The sequence below is a fragment of the Hipposideros armiger genome, unplaced genomic scaffold (assembly GCF_001890085.2).
Source record: "Hipposideros armiger isolate ML-2016 unplaced genomic scaffold, ASM189008v1 scaffold_495, whole genome shotgun sequence".
Classification (NCBI taxonomy): Eukaryota; Metazoa; Chordata; class Mammalia; order Chiroptera; family Hipposideridae; genus Hipposideros; species Hipposideros armiger.
The window spans coordinates 612,009-629,080 of NW_017731845.1; the positions used below are offsets into that span (position 1 = coordinate 612,009).

A 17,072-nucleotide genomic window follows, 5' to 3' on the forward strand; every position below is an offset into this window, starting at 1 on the left:
ATGGCTGAGGAAGGTGAACGAAGTGGGGGCAGAATAAAGCTCGTAAAGTGTATTTCTACTGTATCTTCAATGTGACTTGCTAACAGATACATGAAAACAGTTCTTTTCTGAGACAAGGGCCGAGCAGGGTCCATAACGAAAATTATGTTTTCCTTTAATAATGGAATTCCCGTAATCTAATTACATTGAATGGAAAGACATACGCTTCCCTCACACCAAAAAATACTGAATATTTTCAAACTCCACACATATCCCAGCATCCCTCAACCACTCTGTGTGCTCTCTTTCCTGTTCCCTTTTGTGTCAACAGGTGCACTAGGCACAACGTAATCCTCACACAAAAACTCAAGTTCGCAAACATGGAAAGCTAGGGAGGATTTTTCAGGTGGGAAATGAAATGTTTCCCGTGTGAAGGAACAAGTCAAAGTTCCTGGAAGTGGCAAACGCTACCAGTGACTACGAAATGTGATTCCGTTTGCACGCTGGCTTATCGCTGACATATCTTGAAGTAGCTGTGCTAAAACTTCAGCGTTATTGAAGCAAGGGCAGTAGCAATGAAGTCATAAGCTGTATTTGTTTAGCCCCCACTTTTCTTATTTCCTAAACTCATCCCCCTACAGCTATGCTACGTATACCCAAACCTCTTCTTGGGAATCCTAAAATGCAAGTGCCTGTGGCAGCAGTGGGTTGAGCTCACTAATTAGTAATGGGTGCTTTCACCTCTGTGTTTAACAGATTCTGAGGTGTCATCTGTACTCAATAGGAAATGACGACAGATCGATGGTGTGGGGATTGAAACAAACCTTCCACAAGGACCGCATGTCACCAAATGACTATAAAGGCAGATGAACACTGTGAAGAAGCTGACCGAATGATTTGGTATTAGCCATGCGAACTGCTTAGCAGCTGAGATGGAAGAAGGTTTCTAACTAAAAGACAAATAGTTGTGGGTTTTTTTCCTCTAAAGTGATATTCAGGCCGGAAGAAAGTATGAATAGACAGTTTAGAAATGCTAGATTTCAAAGTTGGAAGATATGATGGAGTAAACGCAAAACACACAAGAAATAGCCAGGGTAAGAAGGAAGAAAGTTCCAGTAAAATGTTGTGAAGATTTTTTTTTTTAAAGGTGAGACAATAACTGAGGAAGAGGAAAAATGGATAAAGTAAGGGAAATTACTATTCTATGGGAAACGGTACCTCTTACTAGTTAGATAACAGGAATCTCCACAGGATCCTAGGAAGCTTCTAAGTGAGATTCATCACTGAAGTTATGACAAAGATAAAAAGTAAAACAAAGACAAAAAGAAAAAGAGTGTATTTTATTTGGCATTAAAAGACATTTAAGTAGTCTACGTCTATGTTTTAAATGTTCTCTCAAGCGGACTGTTGTGAACCATCTCTAGAGGTACGATTCTAAATCACCACTACTCCTATCTCTTTCTCCTCTCTTAATTTCAGTTTCCCACCAGCTGATGTGCCTTCTTATGGCTCCAATACTTTAATGTTTTTATGGCTGGATTCTTCTGAGACTGGTGATAACTTGGGCCTTATTTGGTTACCCACTGTGCCTGCACTTTCTGCCAGGTTATCACCAATATTTCTATAGAAACAGAATTCACTGGTTTTCGATTCTACCTTTCAAAATGATTCTGTCAATCCATAAACATCTCTACAAAATAAATTTTCGCATTGTTTTTGGATTGTCTGAGATATGACCATAAAGCCTAAGCTAGCAACTTTCCATTTATAAAAAAATAAAATAAAATAAAAAATAAGGGGACACTGTCCTTTAAAAAACTACATATGATCAACCGTAGAAATTCTTTCAGAATTTATGTTCAAATGAAAGGCTTAACACTGAAAAAATAAAAAGGCATATAGTTCTAAGGGCCAGTATCCCTCCTATTTAAAAACAAAAAAAAATCTAACAGAAAAAAATGTAAAGCAAAAAAAAAAAATCTAACAGAAAAAAAATGTAAAGCCCAGTGGAGAATACAACCTTTTTCCTATTCAAGTTTTGGTGGAAGTGGAAAAAAGGGGTTTGCTGAAGGTTTTGATAAAATAACCTGGAAACTCCATTTTTCTAGACACTTAACTTCTTTTCATTGCATTTTATTTTTATTTAAGTACATCGTCAACACACACACACACACACATCCATACCCCAACTCCTTTTTTTTTTTTTAAAGGGCCTGAAATTTTAGTTACACCACATGTGGTTTTCATTTGTGAAAAATGAACAAGCTGTTTGTGGTTAAACTGTCTAATCGCCTGTTATCAATCTAGCGCTGCATTCAAGATTTACAGGATACATCAGCTTCTGTGCCACATTAGCTGTAAGGGGGTGGGGGGTGGGGAGGAAAAAGGAGGAGGAGAGAGTTTATCCTGAGGAATAATATTTCCAATGCAGCCACACTCGCACTACATCTGGTTGTGCTGGTAGCGGCAGTTAAATTGAAATATTTCACAGCGTGTGTCAGAAACATGCAGAATGGTAATTATGACAGATCTGATTAAGCCCGAGTGCCACAAGCTCCCTGGCCAGCGCCGGTTGTGCAGGTGTGACCTTGTGCGTGCCTGCGTGTGTAAATAAAATTAATTACAAGCGAGAGGGTGAAGGCTTCAGTGACATCACAAAGCGGAGAAACTCCCAAGGGGGAGACCTAATGGAATATTTTCCCTCAGTCTAATAATACAGTTCATATTGACTTGAGGTAATTAGTGGGATCATTAAAGCAGTTTTCCCGGCGTATTTGGCTGCCTGATCAGATTAGTGAAAATGTTCTTCAGAACAAGCCCTGTGTGGTCTGCCAGAGAGGAGGAAATAAAAAGCAACAAAGCATATTTCGGAATGATAAGCAGCGCTGGACTTTTACTTCAGCAAAAAAACCCCTACTTCTCTCTGGGGCCAACAGATCTAACCGTCCTGTCCATTTTAATTCTTCTATTCAACTTGTGTCTTCCTACCTACATTTGAAACTCTTTCTCCCGTGTCCCCTTTCTCTCTGTGAAATCAGACTGCTTTATCCCCACGAACCATCCCAACGTCCCAGCAAATCTCTTTTAAACAAGGCAATTTTAAAATTGGGGTAAAGTACCTTCAATGACTGCTTTCCTGTCAACTGACAATATGGGGCAATTCGGAGAGGCCAAAAAATAAAGAGGGGGAAGGAGGGGTGCCACTTAAAATTCACCTGCTAAACAAAAGATTCCTTTCTCATGCAACACAGAACAGAGATTTAAATATTTATTCGCATTTGGATCTCCAAGTGGGTTTAGCGCAGGACAAAGTTGGGGCAAACATTCTTCCAGTTGAACAGAACACAGAGCCCTCGTCAAGAAAAGGGCCATTTGTTTGAAAACACTCTATTGAGCATGCTCTACCTTGCCACTGGAATATGCCAAGCGCTGTCACAGATGGCAGGCTCTGACAGTTCCCATCCGTAGCATCGATACTCGACAGTTCAGCACAAGATCAGTGACATTCTGTCTCATTAGAACCACGCTAATTATCACAGCTAGTTTCAGGGGAAACCATGTGTTGCAATGGTCAATTTGAAGGAGTCTGTGCATCAACAAACTGGTAATAAGGATCAGACACCTTATTATATGACAGCATGCTGCCTATGATCTGATTTGCAGAATCAGAGGCACTGAGGCGGCCGAGGAGGCTGGCAGTTTATGAAACAGTGTGTTTAAGCCCAAGTCCTCAAGCATACTGGTTGAAGAGGGAATTGTTTTTTAAAAAAAAATACACAAAGACAACTGCAATTGTTGAATCAAGAAATCAAAGGAAAACAGATTCTCTGTTAACATACAACAGAATTAGGTTAAGACTTAGAAAGAAGACAACTTCATCAATTTAACAATCGTACGGCAACTCCACAATCGGTCTGGAGCTTATATTTTTACAAGTTATTTAATGATAAATTCTAGAATGGCTATATTTCTACTAATCTCTAAAATATATACTCTACGTATATTTTTTAAATGGGTGGTCTATGATTTAGCTGTGTCATTTTGTCATGCAGAAGAACTGAATGTGTAAAAGCTTAAGTATACTTTTAAAAAAATGAATGCTTTCAAAGGTTACTTTTAAGATACTAAAGGTATTCTCTTTTGGCAGGGCAGAAAAAAATCTACTTCAGATTTGTATTGCCAACATAAGTTCTTCTATCCCTCTCTTAGCACCTTTCATTGATGTGAAATTTTAATGGTGCCGTTTCTTTCAGAGCTATTTTTCTATTGTCATTTTGCATAAATGCATTTTCACAGCTCATTCATTTCACAGGGCCTTTATTTTCATTTCTCATATAAAGAAAAAAGGAGCTAAAGCTAAAATAAAACCTACCTTTACTACCAAAAACATAAAAGACAACTGTTGAGACTTCTGAGAAAACTCTTCGTCTTTTAACTTGGTAATTTGTTAAAAGGATGGTATCGGTGTTACAGTTATATGCTAAATTTCACTGAATGACATTCAGTTTGAAGATTAATTCCTATTAAGAGTTAAACCCCACTGGTTTAGTCTTTTCCCTACTCCCATTTTGTAGATCGCTGATCCTGGCCTAAAGCACTAACTCTTCAACTGTCAAAGCTGATGAATAGAGGAGCGTCCAAAAAGAGGAACTTGCACTGAACACTCGTAAGCCCACACGTTTCAACTTAGACTAGCATTTTAGGACAAAAGGTGGCCTCGGAGTTATGCAAGGTCTACAAATACATAACTGGTACACTCATGCTTTAGTAAGTACACACTGGCCTTCCTTAAAATGGACCACTCCTGTGGTGACCTTCCTTGGACTTTCTCACATCATGATCCTCTTTAAAGAGTTGGCCCAATATTTATAAACTGATTCTTTGCAGATCTTGTCTAAAATTTTCTTATGACATTTTCTAAAGATGGAGAAATTGGGCTTAATGTGTGATGACTATATTCGTAACAGTTAACTTATTAAGTGGGTCAATGAGGAAAATGTATTTACATGACTCTAGCTAATTGATTTTTAATTTAGGGGAAAAGAGTGAAACTTCTGAATGATTTGAAAGTGGCAAATAAGATAAACAAAAATCTTCCATCCAACGTGTTTAAGTAGGTAACATCAAGTGTCTAGGGGGGAAAATATCACTCCTTTAACGTGACTTTTTAGCCAAATATATAATGAGCAACTAAGTGCTCTATCCAATAATTCTGGACCTCCTTGATCAAACCCCAGATTTACTAAAACATATGATTGTTTTTATAATGTAGAAATGTGAAAGGGCTCATATTCTGATCTATAAATTTAGCTCTTACAACATCATATAACCTACATACCTTTAAACTGTTAAGAGCATGTCAATATTTATGTATTTAAAGTCATTAATTCCAATACTCCTGTTTAGCAGTCAACTAGAGATACAGAGAGAGGTCTGCAACTAAATCCAATATGGATTCCCAATATTTAGACTGAAGAGATTTTTAGAGATCGGCTAATACAGAACACCTTCCATAGGAGACCCATGGAACGCCACATCCTTTTTTACTCAAGAATGCAGCACAGGGGGGCCTCCAAAAATGCGTGTCAAATGGGACATAGCAGATGGCTGAGATGGCTGTACCCCGGGCTGTCTGGCTTTTCTCCCCTCCCTCCTGTAAGTACTCTTCTTGTCCCTTCCTCCTCCAGGGAAACCTAAGCTGTATCTCCTCAGGGTCTCCTCTAACCCAGTCAAAAATAAATAAAGAAAAGAAAATAAAGCTCCAGATGGAGAACATGTGAAGAGGCTGTTCTCTCCTCAGACCCTGGTGGGAAAAAAAAAAACCAACAAAAAAAACTCTATTTGCTCAAGGGAAAGTGCTACGAATAGGACACAATGTAAAGATGTTCCCACAGACTGCTAGAAAAGGGTGTGGCACCAGGAATAACAGAAACCATGATTCTCAAATCAGCAGGGGCCTCCTGTGTGTCTTAAACCGGAGACTACACAGGTGCAATCACGTTGCAGCCGTCTGTCACATGAACATTCCCAAAGAATGAATCAGCATAGAGCTTCAAAGTGTAGTTTCTGTGCAGTGTAATTTAATTCTAACCAAATGAAAGATGCTTTCACTCATATGCTAGAATACAGAATGCAATCACAGTTCCATGATTTTTTCCTGGATTTTATCACTACAGATTCCCATTCTCAACAATGAAAATTACATTTGTAGCCCTACTACTAACCCATTTATGGCATATCTTACTTCTATTTAAGAATTCCAATCACCATCTAAGAATGTCCAAATCCAAAGGTCAAACAGATGATTTTTTTTTTCCACCTATGAACCCAAGGAGCAGTCAAGTTTTCTTTTTCTTCCCCCCTCCCTTCCCTCTCTCATCCTAGAGGTCTCCAAACTCAGTGATAAAAATACCAGAAAAGGGGATGGAAGAAAGTGAATGTTTTTACATGATTTGGTTTCTCTCACTGGTTGTGCTGTCTTCCCAGAGGCAGAAATCCTCTTTTTTCTGCTGTTAGAAACGATACCTATTAACCAGCTGAAGTTGTAGCAGCCACAGAGTCCTCTAACTCTACAGGACTGGTGGGTAGTGATTGTAAAAGATGATACTGAAAGCATGTTCAGGCAAATGCAATTTTCGTCATCTGGTAGCTTTACCTGAAAGAAATACCCTGTGCAATAAAGCACGAGAGAGAAATCATTTCCTAAACACAAGTGGAGATGCAGTGCCGCTCTGTAAAAGCCCTTCACTCTTACTGCATTACTGTATCTGCGAGCTCCACCTCTGCCAACATGAAAATCAATGTAACAATTCGATGTACAAGGCAAGGCCTACAGCGCTGCTAATGTCCCCTTGCTGGACATACACCTTAAGTCTCAGAGCTCTCAGGGGGTTTGCTGGGGAATAAAATTAGATTCCAACATCTGCCACCATTAAGGAAAAAATTCCATTTCCATCTCCCATATGAAAACACTATAACCAATGAACAGTAACTGAACCTTGATACTGTAATGGTTATTACCCAAATCAACTATTTTTTTTAAACAGTAAAATTAGCGAATTCTGCTCTCATAATTATTTGAATGTTATCAGACTAAATGTTTGATAAAATTCCAATATGATTCACTTGAAAAAACTGCTGCTTATTTAAATACCCAGAATATAAAGTGTATTCATTTGTAGCTAGTCACATTATGTTTAAAGCACATCATCTTTTTAAAGTTTGCATTAGCCTGCTTTCCTATCCAAGCACAAAAGGTAGCCTACCTTCAGTTTGTACCTGCGTATTTTATTCACACATTTCTATTAGAGTTAAAAACAATCTCATTTCTATTCCTCATCAAAGAGAAGAGATAATGTAATACATGTGAAATGGTGGAATTGACAGAGTTGGTTTCTCTTAATGAAAACACTTTGTGCATTAGTCACTGCATAAAACAACTATGATGTATCTGGTTCCATAACGTTCTGGCACTATAGTAACTTTAAAATAATTACGCTGCCTGTAATGCAGGGTAATGACCTCAAGCTTTACCTTTTAAGATGAAAGGATAATAAACAAAAAAGAAGTCTCTTGTGCAGGGCTGAGCCTCTTCCTTGGCACATTATGACATTAGCCATTTGAGTCTACTACTGTATAATTTAAATGTTTTTCTGTATACATTATAGCTTGTGATCTCCTCCCATGTTAAAAGAATCTTGGGCTCCAACAGGTTAAATAATTTTGCAATATTATCACCCTAGTGACACAGCCTGGACCACAGCCCCCTCTGAGTCCCCTAAGAACCCGTATGCCATGAATTGATGAGTGAAGACAGGAAAGCCACCACCGTTTCCAATATCAATAAGTGCAATGTCCCCAATTCCTCTTTCCTGGAGCAGGGGATAACTTCAGTGCTTATGCTTCCTGGAGCCCTGAGGAAATACTAAAATAGGAGGGTAGAGGCAGAGAATTGGGGGTTGGCTCGCAAGTGACCCTCGGGGATATACAATGAGGAAAACAACACGAGCCCACAGGGTTGCTCTGAGAATTAAATGTAGATTAATATATAACGCACCATGGGGTCTAGCACAGAAAAAGGTGATGGATATTAAGTCAACCTGGAGAATCAGGGCAAGACGCAGATGCAGATGGAGCTGGACGGGCTGAGACAGAAGTGACTCTGGTCCTTCCATGTTTGTACATGCTCCATTTTCAGGGACCTCTGCCTCATTCTGACAAGCTCTGGCACACATCTTAAAGGCGTAAATAACTCTTTCGGAAGTTAGGAATTTTGATCATGATACAAGTCAGTCTGAAGATTATTTATTTATTTGGGTTTGTGTGCTTTTGGTTTTTGGTTTTTTGTTGTTGTTTTTACAAGAATCATGGCAGGAAAACAGAAGTAAACGATCACCTTCCCTTGTCAGATTTCCTTTTTTAGTGATACCTACAGTTTTTGGACTGTCTTATTTTTAAGGAACCATCAATCTTGCTACCTATTTCATAAGGAGGGTAGTGCTAACATCTAAATTGAACTACTAAGAGAAAACTCCACAAATGCCCTGCTAGGGCATTACAGTAAATCAGTGGTTAGGAATAACTACCTGGGGGAATGAAGTGAACAGTTTGCTTGACCCCATGGCCATCAACTGGCCCCTTGGATTCTCTCTCAAGCAGTAAGGAGGAGACTAGCTAACAGTAGTAGGGTTTTTGGAATACACCATCATGACAGAAACATAAAGGGAGCCAACTGTCATTGTTGAAAGACACTCGTGGGGAGCTTTGTCGGACAGGGGTACGAAGAGACGGATATTTAAAACTTCCTAGAATATCGCTCACATAACGTGATCAACCCATTGCTACCAGTCTGAACAGGTTCAAAATCAGTAACTCAGCCCAGGTGGGGAAGATCTGGGATATCATTTAAAAGAAGGAAAGAAAGAAGATAGCAAGGGGGTTGCTAAGGAGCTACGCTACAGTCAGAAATGAAAAGGGGGAGTAGATTAAAAGACAGATGACCGGCAACTACGTGACAGTTATCCAAAAGCTGTAATATTTATTTTTGTCTGTTTACGGCTGGCCCTTATTACAATAATACATGTCTAGTTTTTCTCTGTTTATCTATCTTGGAGATTTGGGGAAAGTGTTTGGCCTGGCAAAAACATAGTCTGTAATTCTTGATAATTTAATTGGACAGGTCAGAAAAGACGCAGGATCAGAAATGCAAGATAATATACATTTAAACATGAGCTCCTCATCGTAATTAGAAGAAATAGCCAAAACACGAATGTGCAGGGCGGGTGGGTGAGGGGTAGGGTGAGAACAGGACGTTTCTCCTTAACGCACAGTCTTGGCATGTAATGAAGACATCTGAAGAAGCACACAGGTTTGAAGCGGCTCTAACATTCTATCATAATTAGAAACATTTCAAGAGCCCTGTAATTTCCAATCAAAATTACAGTAATTTCCGATATACAAGCCATGATTCATGACAGAATTTTACATTCCATGAGAGATTACGGTGGCCTGATGTATGACACGCTGAGTACAGCACTAACACAAACAATTCAGTTTAATGTTTAAACAGCACTGGATGTTTAGAATCTCACAATAAAAGAAACATATTATTGTAGAAATTATCACTTTGACAGTGATTGAAGGGTAGGCAGGCATGTGGCCTATAAAGCTATAATTTTTACAGTCCACAGCTTGAGTTTAATCATTTTTATATACCATTTCCAAGATATCCCTTAAGTATTCAACCAGTCTATAACTTAAACAAGAACAACCTTTTCTAAAGCAAAACTCCTGTCAAGTACCACTATTAATGTTGAGAGAGTGAATTTTAGGGAAAGTTTAAAAAAAGTATTATATTGTAAATACTCTCAGCATTGTATATTTTTATCAGAAGTTGACAGCAGTCCTTTGTAAAGGAGGGTTCATTAATGATAATAAAAATATTATGTGTTTAAAATTTCAAGTCGTGAAAATCTCACCCAAGCCCTTGATGTGTCTAAACTCTCACCTTGATAGTGTTATCAAATCTTTTTGCAAAGGGGAAGAGAGTCTATTATTCCTCCAGTCATTTAAGAAGTAGTGATGGCTTTGAACAAGGTTTACAGATAATTGTCAGCTTGTTCATATGGATAACTCTGCTTTTGATAAACATAAATTATCAGATATGACAATTATACTGATAAATAACTGCATTATCTACCCTTTACGTTTTTATTTTTCTTTGTAGGGATTTGTAACTTTTCCAATTCTTTTCATTTATAATTTATCAGATATGGACAATTTTTCTAACGGTCATTCAATTTGTGTGTCATCTTATAGCTATAGAAAAACTAAACTCATTAATACGCAAAGATATATGTATGTGTGTATATCCGTTTGTTTTAATAAATGCGCCTACTAGCTATAGATGCCAGAGTTGGAACAGAAGAAACTATAATGTTTGTAGTATTTTAGGATGGAAGTCAAGGTCATCTAAGTAATGACGAAACAATAGTAGTTCCAGTTATTTGTTCTACGACAATAGACCAGATTGAGAAACATCCTATACGTTACAATAGTCTTCTTCTGAAAATAACTATACATTGACTCAGGGACTTACTAAGAAATTGTTGGTATGGAGGACTGGCTGTTGAAGGAAACAAAACCAAGGGTCTACTGCCTGCATCTGAACGTTTTGTTTCAACCTAGAGCTCTTTAAACAATCCTGAAGGCTCTGACCTCTCAGGGATGCAAGTTCATAGGGAGACGGACACCCCTCTGAATGACATTTTCACAGGCATCGCAGATAAACATTCTCAACGCCTAATGGAGGCTCTTACCTGGCTTTTGGTTGCTGCAACCTTTGCAAATAGTGCTTGGGACACTTTAGCGCGCTTCATTTCCTGCTGAATCTCATCATAAATGGAAGCATTAATGTTCATGGTATTGTTCTCTGGTTTCCCATTCCTCTCAGTGGCAATGGTAGCTGTTTTCACCTACGAAACATTTTGAACACGACTATCATTTTTCATTGGTCAAAATGTTTTAAAGCTTCTCGGGCTCAGCATCCAAACTGGACATTGCTGCTCCTTTATGATCAAGGTGATCAACAGTGCAGTCATTCAACATTAGTTATTACCCCGAGATCAGATTGCTTAAGTTAAGGAAGTCACATTGTCACAGGTGATTGTGTCTGTAATATGACAGCAACTGCCAGCTGACAACCAGGAATTATAATGCCATAAAGTAAGTTTTCTGGAAAACAGAATAGTTTCAAAGACTTGAAAACCCTAAACTAATTGTTTCCCAATTACCTTCCATTGCAAATCTAACAAAGAAAATTTACAATTAAAATCAAAATGCACAGTGCTGTATCTTCACTGGGTGCCTGGTGCCTAATAGACAATTGCATCACTAATAGTTATTACATACTATGGCCTTTGTAATTTTAGACTTTTTTTTAATGCTTTTCCCTCTTATGTTTCATTTTTAAAATCTTCCATAACAAAGCCATTTGCAGAGCTGCATATTTAAATCTCCTATCCATCCATGAAACAGGTAGAGTGCCTTGCTTAATTATCCTAAAGGCTGGTTGCGTTTTACACGTGCATGTCCAAGCTGTTCTGTATAATTATTTCATCTTTCCTGGCACCCTGTATATAACTATTTCTTTTTGACTTGTGGAACCAGACTATAAGAAAATGTTTCACAATATTTAACAGAACACTGCTGCAAGTTACGTAAAATATATAAGCAGTGACTTTAAAAATATATTCAAAACGTATAATCTTGAGTGAAAAATTAGTATCAATGTCTTTGGTAATAATGATAAGCAGCTATCAGCAAAAAAACGTACAAAATGTTAGGGGGAAAATTAAATCACATCCTCAAAATTTATTAATACTATTATTAATCTTTAAAACTCCAAATTTAATTTTTATTATGCAGTTATATTAACCAGTGTGGTAAATTTACATATGAATTATGCAGCTTCTACTGAGGAATTGATGAAAATGTGAAAGAAAAGTTACCACAGATACAGGACCATGTTTTTCCCAGCAAACTGATTCATTAAAGACCTAATTTCTTAGGGGCATTTAAGAACCCAGGTTTTTTGTTTTCTAGAACCTTACCATCATGGACCATTTCTCTCATATACTAGAAAATGAAACGCATTTTAGCATAAATTAATGATTTGGGGCACTAAATGACATACCCTCCTAATCACAGTGCAAGTCTTCCATGTTTATCTCACCCTGTCCCAAAATATTTGGCATCAAAAGTGGGACAGAGGTTTCCCTAGGCTATTCAATTCTTGCACTTACAGAGTAAATATGAGACCCTTAAAAAGGTGCCTCCAATTGCTTCAAACTTCTAGCCAGTTAGCAAAATAATTCACCTCTGGCTTGTCTTGAAGCGGCAGCCAGACACTTCCCATTTGACACTACCTAAGCATTGAAAGGAAAATGCTGGAAACAGCTGGACCACAGGCCAGAAGTGAGAACACCAACGGTGAGACAGGACAAGTGACCCACTGGCTGGGCCCCACTTGCCTCTTATAAACTATAAACTGGAGACATGAGTGACAAGTGTGTAGGCTAGGTTTCCAGAGTTCCCCTTCTAGTTCTGTGACTCCAGTAAGCAAGGGCGCTCACAGACGTATATGAAGGACTTGAGGCCACTAAGAACCTACACAGGGCTTTGAAGCAATAATCTGCTAAACACCACTTTAGGAGCCAGAAGAGTTAACGCATTACCATAAATTGCCCAGAAAGTTGCTTTGGTGAGATTCGCAACTTTGCTCTGGGGTGGTCTTGCTTTGAGGCAGAAGGATAGATTTGATCACCCCACGGGGTCCCTTTTAATACCTATTTTTCTCACTGCTTAAATGAAAGAGAAAAGAAAAGCCATTTCAATCGCTTTGAAAATTGAATGTTATGGAAATGGGGGCATGAAGTCCAACTATTGGAAGAAACAATTCCTTGGTAGCAATCTGCTTAGCAATAGTTAAGAGAACAGGCTTTGGAAACATGGCGTTTCATGTTTCTGAAATCATTTGCATTCTTTTGTTGAAATGATGTTTAAGAATTTATCTTCCAGGTGGGCTATAACCATTTGTCACAACCCTTGATTTTTGTTTCTAACAATGTCTTTGGTTCAATATTTTTTTTCAAGCAACTACAACTTGAACCAAAAAGCAAGAATTTTAAATTATGAAAACAAAATCAAATAATTGTTTCCTAGTAGCCAACACAATCAAAACAAAAGTGGAAAAGTCCTACACATGAAACATTTAAAAAATTTTTTAAAAGTGAGACCAACAACTTTTAAAAACATAAAGTAAGAAACTGTATTACTCATTTAAAAAAGGTTTAGAAAAGCTCTCTTTTTTCATCTTGTTGGCTCAGATATGCATCTTATCATAGATAAGCTATTAGAATTCTGGAATCGCATTTTTTCCTAAACACAAGCTATTGCTTAAGGGGAACTGACTTGGACAGCTTTTCAAAAATATGAAAGCTGAATTTTTCCCCAGGTAAAATTGGAAACAAAAATCTTTTATACCTCACTCTACTAAGTACTATTTTAGCTTAGTACAAAAAAAATCTTCTTTAATCCTGGTTTAGCTTTTAATATTATATCACACATTAAAATTCATAAAGTAGTTCATTCCAGGCAAAACAAACTACTCTTCAGCTCTTCTCCGCAAATAGCACAGGAGGTAAAATAAATGCAGTTGCTTTCTGAACAGCTTTTATCAAGGTAGGGTGTGCTACTCCATCATTACACTGGCGCCGAGGAAGTAGTTAAGAATTGGAGCTTCTACTATTAACCTTCCCACATGGGGACAGGGTGCAGCACTGGGGCCTGCATTTTACTTCACTAAAATTGTGAAATAGAGCACACATTTTCCAAGCAGAGTCGATTTTGTTTCTCCATGTATGGCGGTACCCATCATATAACAAAAGGAACATACTACACATGCATACTGTGCTAAATGAACTCTACCAGGATCCTGATTGGTGATTACGCTATTCCCTGAGGCAGGAGCATTTACCTGCAAGCACATAGCACACACGTGTGTGCGTGCAAAGTTTGATGCAGTGTTAAGAAGAATTGTGATAATAAACACGGACATTTATTAGTTGCTTATTATGTGCTGGGCATCATGTTAACACACATTAACTCTAACCTGCACAGTAACCCTGAGTAGGCACTATTATTGCCCTGTTTAAAAACTGAGAAAGTGCTCTTAAAACAAAGAGGTTAAGTAATTTGTCCATGGGCAAGGCTAAGAACTAAACTTACAACTGTCTGATGCTAATGCTTACCTTAGAAACCACTGCAGCTATACTGAGGTCATGATGCTATAGGGAACTTCTTTATTTGGAAAAAGTCTTCTAAGACATGTTGGACCTGCTTTTTGCTGGCCCTTCACTAAATTTAGCTCTTTAATCTCTAAGGTTTAGCAGTGAATGGCTTTATCATTAATTTTACAAATCCAATCTGAATTTATTTTTCAAGGTATGTAAACTATAAACATTTTCTTACAAGTGTTATGTAAGAAAAGTTATTTTAAGGCACTCTTATTGGTGATGTCTACATAGTCCACATTCTCAAATGTTTATATATTAACTCTGTCTTGAGTATCATAGTTCTATCTTTTTACTATTTTCTTCCTTTTGTAGAAACAATATTATTTTCCAAATCTGGCCTTCTAAAAATGCTCTAGCTTTGAAAAGATGACTATGAATGGGAAGCATTTTACAATCACATAACTAAGATCTTAAAATAATGCTGAACTCATAACAAATAAACTTTTAATCACGTATTAAGTTCCTGCCCATAACTAGACCTGTTTCATTATATTGTAGAATTTGGCATTAAGAGACAGAAGGGTGCAGCTACCAGATTACATTAATTATATACTGTTTATATGAACTTTGTGTATTTTCTAAAGCATTATTATAAAATATCACATCTTTCTTTAGAAGAAATTAAAGTATGACATGAGGAGATTTAAAAAATAATAGAGAAAAAAAGAATGTTAACTAATGTAAAAGTTATAACTTGATAATTATAGGCTTTCAAACAGCCCTTTTGAGAAGAGAAATTGCTAATTTAACTCTAAACGTCACACATATTAAAACACAAATAAAACCAGGATAAGCACACACCTACACAGGAGTCATCAATTTAAAACTGACCTGTTCTGTGGAAGAGACAATTCCCAGAAAAACAATCATTAATTATTATTAATAAAATTCCTCTGATAGGCTCATCTGGAAAATCTGGTAAGCACAGTCAGAAAACAAACTTTTAAAACCAGGGAGCTTTGGAGGGATCGGGTTCTCCCAGGTATTTTCATACAACCAGTTTGGAAGGGGCCACTTTCTACACAGTCCCATTGATCGTATATCAAACATACCAGAATGTTCTCATATGCTTTTCTCTTCCTAATCCAACAATAAAACTTCCCATCCTCTGTGAGAAACAGAAGAGGCCCCCAAGTTTCATTTCCCTTTTCTAAACTGTTTGTGTGTATTTTCAGGAGATTGGCTTGAGGTATAGAGGAAGGAGCAACAGACTTAACCAGGGATGAGAAAACTTTGACTAAACCTTAGACTTGGTTTTCTCATTTTTCACTCTACAAAAAGGTTGGTCTGAGGAGCCAATGAATTAATGTACATGAAGGTGCTGAGAAAACTGTGAACTATTATCAAGTGCAAGGTATTCTTATTTCTTGAATGAGAGCATGTAAAGTTGTAAAAATATGCTGTCAGTAAATGGTTCTGGCCCAGAGCCTACTGCCCCAGTAAGCAGCAGCTTACAACATGGCTGCTCCTATGAAACACAAGGGACAGGTCTGCATAGGAGCACCTCACCTGGTCAGGGCCAGCCAAGAGCTTTGCTGATTGATGCCTGAAGCTAGTCTGGGTTTTTTCAGGGACGGCATTCCTAAGAATAAAACCCAAGGCCTGACTCAAACCAGGAAGTCCCTTCTTGCAGATGATGCAGAACCGGAGTCCTTCAATAGTTTAGGCTTTTGGTCTGGTATGAACCAGGGACATCCAAATCATCTTTGCTATGACCTAAACTCTACCGAAGGAGCTGGAAAAGAATCCAGTCTCTTAGGCCTAAAGATGAGCGGGGTCTTCTGTGAGGCAGGAGGGACTTCTGCCTGCAACATGCAATTCTCCAGAAAGAAATCAGGGTTTAGGTCTAACCCAAGCCCAAGACTTATCTCTTCATTTGGTGGTGGGGAGGATGAAATGCACAGTGATTTCACATAGACTCCTCTCTGGCAAAATGTAAAATGAAAAAGGACAAAATTTTGCAGTCTGTTTCTATAACCGTAGTTATCAATCATCCTTTTTTCCCCCTTCTATTTTCGTCATTTGTAATAGGCATATTAAAACCTTACATGTGGTGTATGGGTTTCAGTTTAAGCAACAGATTTCAACTGCTCTATAACACATTTTTCCAAATCTAAAGGACTCGTTTGACATTGATATGCTTTTAATACATTAACAATTTTCTTGGGCTGGCCGAGTGGCGCATTGGTTAAGAGCTGGCTTGGGACGCCAGAGGGCCCCAGTTCATATCCTACATATGAGGGCCAGTGACACTGCCCTCTACAGCTAAGATGCTGAACAACAGCTCGACCTGGAGCTGGGCTGCCATGAGTCGCCGGAGATAGCGTAGGCTGCAGCGGGCTGCCATAGGCTACCATGTATAGCCAGCAGCCAGCGTGAGTGGCCAGCAGCCGCCGTGAGCGGCCGTCCAGAAGCCGGCGACTGATCTGCTTCGCCCGGGAAGAGCGCAATGATGGTGCTAACTTGAGCCAGTGAAGCAATGTCCTCCACAACTAGACTGAAGAACAAAAGGACAGCAACTTGTCTGTTCCCCTTCCTCCAATTCACCAGCGCTGTTCCCATCCTCCAATTCCCCAATTAAAAAAAAAAAATTCTTAAAATTTAATTCATTGAATCATTGTTAAAAGATAAAAGGTCAACGAACTGATTGTGAGCTCTATTATAATAATATTAAATAATGCAAAGGGATTTTTGGTGAGGCAAATAATATACCATAAAGATTTATATTACTGCAGTGAA

The 17,072-nt window shown here is 38.2% G+C and overlaps 1 protein-coding gene across 6 annotated transcripts in view; it reads right to left on the reverse strand.

The window, feature by feature from the left end:
- SATB1 (SATB homeobox 1) overlaps positions 1–17,072 on the reverse strand; it is an 80,019-nt gene that overhangs the window by 21,893 nt on the left and 41,054 nt on the right. For all 6 annotated transcript variants that reach the window (XM_019667384.1, XM_019667386.1, XM_019667388.1 and 3 more), the window contains one exon: positions 10,797–10,952. In XM_019667384.1, the coding sequence (XP_019522929.1) occupies positions 10,797–10,952 (156 nt within the window). The remainder of the gene's footprint in view (positions 1–10,796; positions 10,953–17,072) is intronic.